Source organism: Montipora capricornis, unplaced genomic scaffold (genome assembly GCF_036669925.1).
Source record: "Montipora capricornis isolate CH-2021 unplaced genomic scaffold, ASM3666992v2 scaffold_303, whole genome shotgun sequence".
Classification (NCBI taxonomy): Eukaryota; Metazoa; Cnidaria; class Anthozoa; order Scleractinia; family Acroporidae; genus Montipora; species Montipora capricornis.
In genome coordinates this window covers 7501-10760 of record NW_027180044.1, presented here as the reverse complement: position 1 = coordinate 10760, position 3260 = coordinate 7501, and the positions used below count along the sequence as shown (strand labels likewise).

General features: G+C 39.6%; 1 protein-coding gene across 1 annotated transcript in view; it reads right to left on the bottom strand.

Moving 5' to 3' along the window:
* Nucleotides 1-1367: 1367 nt before the first annotated feature.
* LOC138035187 (ribonuclease 3-like) overlaps nucleotides 1368-3260 on the bottom strand; it is a gene marked incomplete at its 5' end in the record, with an annotated part of 8866 nt that continues 6973 nt past the window's right edge. The window contains 3 exons of the mRNA XM_068882008.1: nucleotides 1368-1662; nucleotides 2505-2653; nucleotides 3157-3225. Coding sequence (XP_068738109.1) covers nucleotides 1449-1662; nucleotides 2505-2653; nucleotides 3157-3225 — 432 coding nt within the window. The remainder of the gene's footprint in view (nucleotides 1663-2504; nucleotides 2654-3156; nucleotides 3226-3260) is intronic.

Genomic DNA, 3260 nt, shown 5'->3' with positions numbered 1-3260 from the left:
ATGGATGCTAACAATACCACATCCAAAATCTACAACAGAGGATACCGAAGAGCCTCAAAACGAGAAGAAAATCTATGCATCAACGCCATACATCAAAGGAATCTCGGAACGCCTGCAAAGAGCTTTCAAGTCACATGAGGTTACACTTATTCATAAACCCGTCAATTCTCTAAGATCACAATTGGTACGTGTCAAGGACACAACTGTCAATCTCAAGAAATGCGGTACTGTGTACCAGATCCATTGTGAGAAGTGTAAGAAGGAGTACGTTGGCGAAACGGCCCGCTCTCTGGAAATCAGGGTAAAAGAACACCAATCAAGAAGTTCATCAGCTATTCACGAGCATTGTCGCCTGGAGGGCCACTCGGTGAACCCAAATAAGACAAAAGTACTATCAACCGAAGTTAACACCTTCAAACGCAGGATAAAAGAAGCTATTCAAATTAAACTTACGAAACCGGCGTTAAACAGAGACAATGGTTACGAATTAGCAGCCATCTATGACACAATTCTAACCCCCAAGAGGCGTTAAAAACCTTTTTAAAATTCATCTTTTAAACATTCACATCATTGACTGATGAAGTCCGGTTGAAAATGGACGAAATATTTCATAAGTTTTAACTTTTAGCTCCGAGTTTGTAAAACGTTTTTAACTTTTATTAATGATAATGTCGTTGTCATGCGAATTAGTAAGAATTTACGTCTTAAGAAAACCAGTGAGGATTCTATCAAAACAAGTATACAAAAATTTGGTTTTATCAACAGAGTTGATAATGTCAGAGCAAATTGGATTCTCTCTGACGAAGGGCTAATGCTAGAAACATCAGCTTTTAGAATCTCTGTACAGTGGCCGATTCACATTATCAACTCTGCTGATAAAACCAAATTTTTGTATACTACTTATCCACTGACGCAGCACCACAGTTTCTTTAGAAACTACCCCCTTCATTCTATCAAAACAAGGTCAACTCCAGCCTCAATTTCATTCATAGGCCAGGTAATTAAGCACAACTGTAAAATGGTTTATTATTAAGGCCGTGTTCTATTGGGATCAACCGTTTCAACCCCAACCGGTTAAGGTTGAAACAGTTGAGGTTTCCCAATAAATCAATTTCCAACCGTTTTCAGTTGAAAAGCAGTAACTCCTGGAATAGTTATTATTAGACTTCTCAGCGTTGACATGTTGAGCAAAAGCAACATGGCAGGAGCCTGCAGCAGACTTTAAACGGCCCGTGTAAATGACAGCGGTCGCTGCCCATGCTTTTTCAACCAATTCAACCAAGTTTGATGCCGGTTGAAAAAGTTGATCAACCAAATCAACCGAAAACGGTTTTTTTCTGAATAGAACACGAAAAAACTCAACCAACTAAAAACGGTTGATCCCAATAAAACACGACCTAAGGGTCTATTGGTTTAGCACAATCTGAGCACAGACAAAGAATATGAAATCACATTAAAATATACCTAAAATTAATCAAACTTAATAGTGATTTTGTAGAAGGTGAAACCTGAAAAAACATTTCTTGGAGTCGAGAAGAGAACCAACAATGAAACAAACCTTGAGCTAAGACATTACTTTCTTCTCCACATAAAACACTGACAGAATAGACAAATGGATTATCCAAATGAAGATTTGACTTGCTCTTTTTTGTATAATCAAGCCTGGGAACAAATTAATATAAACCCTCTTACATAAAAACTAACATAAAGGAATAAATATTACAAAATTCCACTCAATCAAGACCAACGCAATGTTGTAAGCTACAGAATGCAATTTTCCAACTCACCTTTTTCAAAAAAGAGAGTAAAAAATTACAAAGAAAATGAATTTGGCCACTGTCAAAGAGCTTGAAATACATGTACATGGTACCACCATGAAAGCAATTTTCTCACTATCAGTTTCAGTATCTCATCAAGCTGAGGTGGAGAAAGTGGGCAGTGCATTGATCCAGTGGAGGGTAAAGGTAAACAATCTGATGATCCCACCAACGGTCAACTTGCAAATTAACTCCCCGCTTTGGTAACTGACCCTTGCCAAAACATCAAGAAGACCTAGGTACTAGTGTTTCATTTTAAAAATGGCGGCTATTTGGCTATCACATTTTTGTCGTTCCTTATGAGTTGTTCTTGCTTCCAACTGAAAGAAATAATAAAATTCGAAAGAGGCAAGTACTTCAAGCAACGCGTCTGTAGTGTGTTGGCCGATGCGCCAGTAGTGTGTTGGTGGTGTGTCAACCAACGCATTGGCCGACAGGTTGGCTGCCGCACCAGTGGGATCGGATTCTTTACTTTTACCTAGGCACACCTGATAGACACCATCTGCTGCACTTATTTAATTAATTAGTAATGTTGTAATCTAAGATATCTCCACTTTTTTGGACACACAAGATAGCATCTTTCAAAGGCATTTGTCAGTGGAGCTATCCACCTACCAAATGTCCATTATTAGAGCTCCTACCATAGTTAAGAGTTCCAGCACACAATACTCACAGACAAATACACACCTTGTCTTCAAAAAAGAGTGTCCTAGTTTATCTGTTACTGACTGCAAGATAAACTTTGGATGCTGCAACTTCTTAATATCTTCAATCTGTCCCTTTGTCAATTCAGGAATAAGATGTGACTTCACAAATGTATCAGCCTTTTCTAGACTCTGAATCAACAACACAGAAAGGTATTAAACCATGAAGAAAAAGAAAACAATATTATGAAGATGCAACTAAAAGCGTATCACAGGTTAAGTCAATTTTTTTTCTGTAACGCTCTTCCATTGTTATTTTTCTAAAACTTAATATATTTTTCATTTAATTAAGGTAAGGTAAGTCTCTGCATACGAGCCAGAAGGCCCACCAGGCTGACGCTTAGCTCTGGCTTCATTAGCATGAAGCGACTAGGAGTATTTCTACTCCCCCCTGGATGGAATGCTAGTCCATCGCAGGGTTACCCCCAGCATTTCGCCGGTACCCATTTATACACCTGGGTGGAGAGAGGCACCATGAGAGCCGAGTGACTTGCCCAAGAACACAACACAATGTCCCCGGCCAGGACCTGAACCCAGACCACTCGATCCGGAGTCGAGCACTCTTACCATGAGGCCACCGCGCCTTCCACATTACATGTACATTACAGGAATAATGTATAGTCCAGTCCACTTACTTCATGGGAATAAACTGCCCCAACAAGAGCAAGTACAGCTTGGCGCAACATGAGGTCCTGAGGCTGTCTCTGAAAAGTCCAAAGAGTTAAAGCCTTTTCACCAG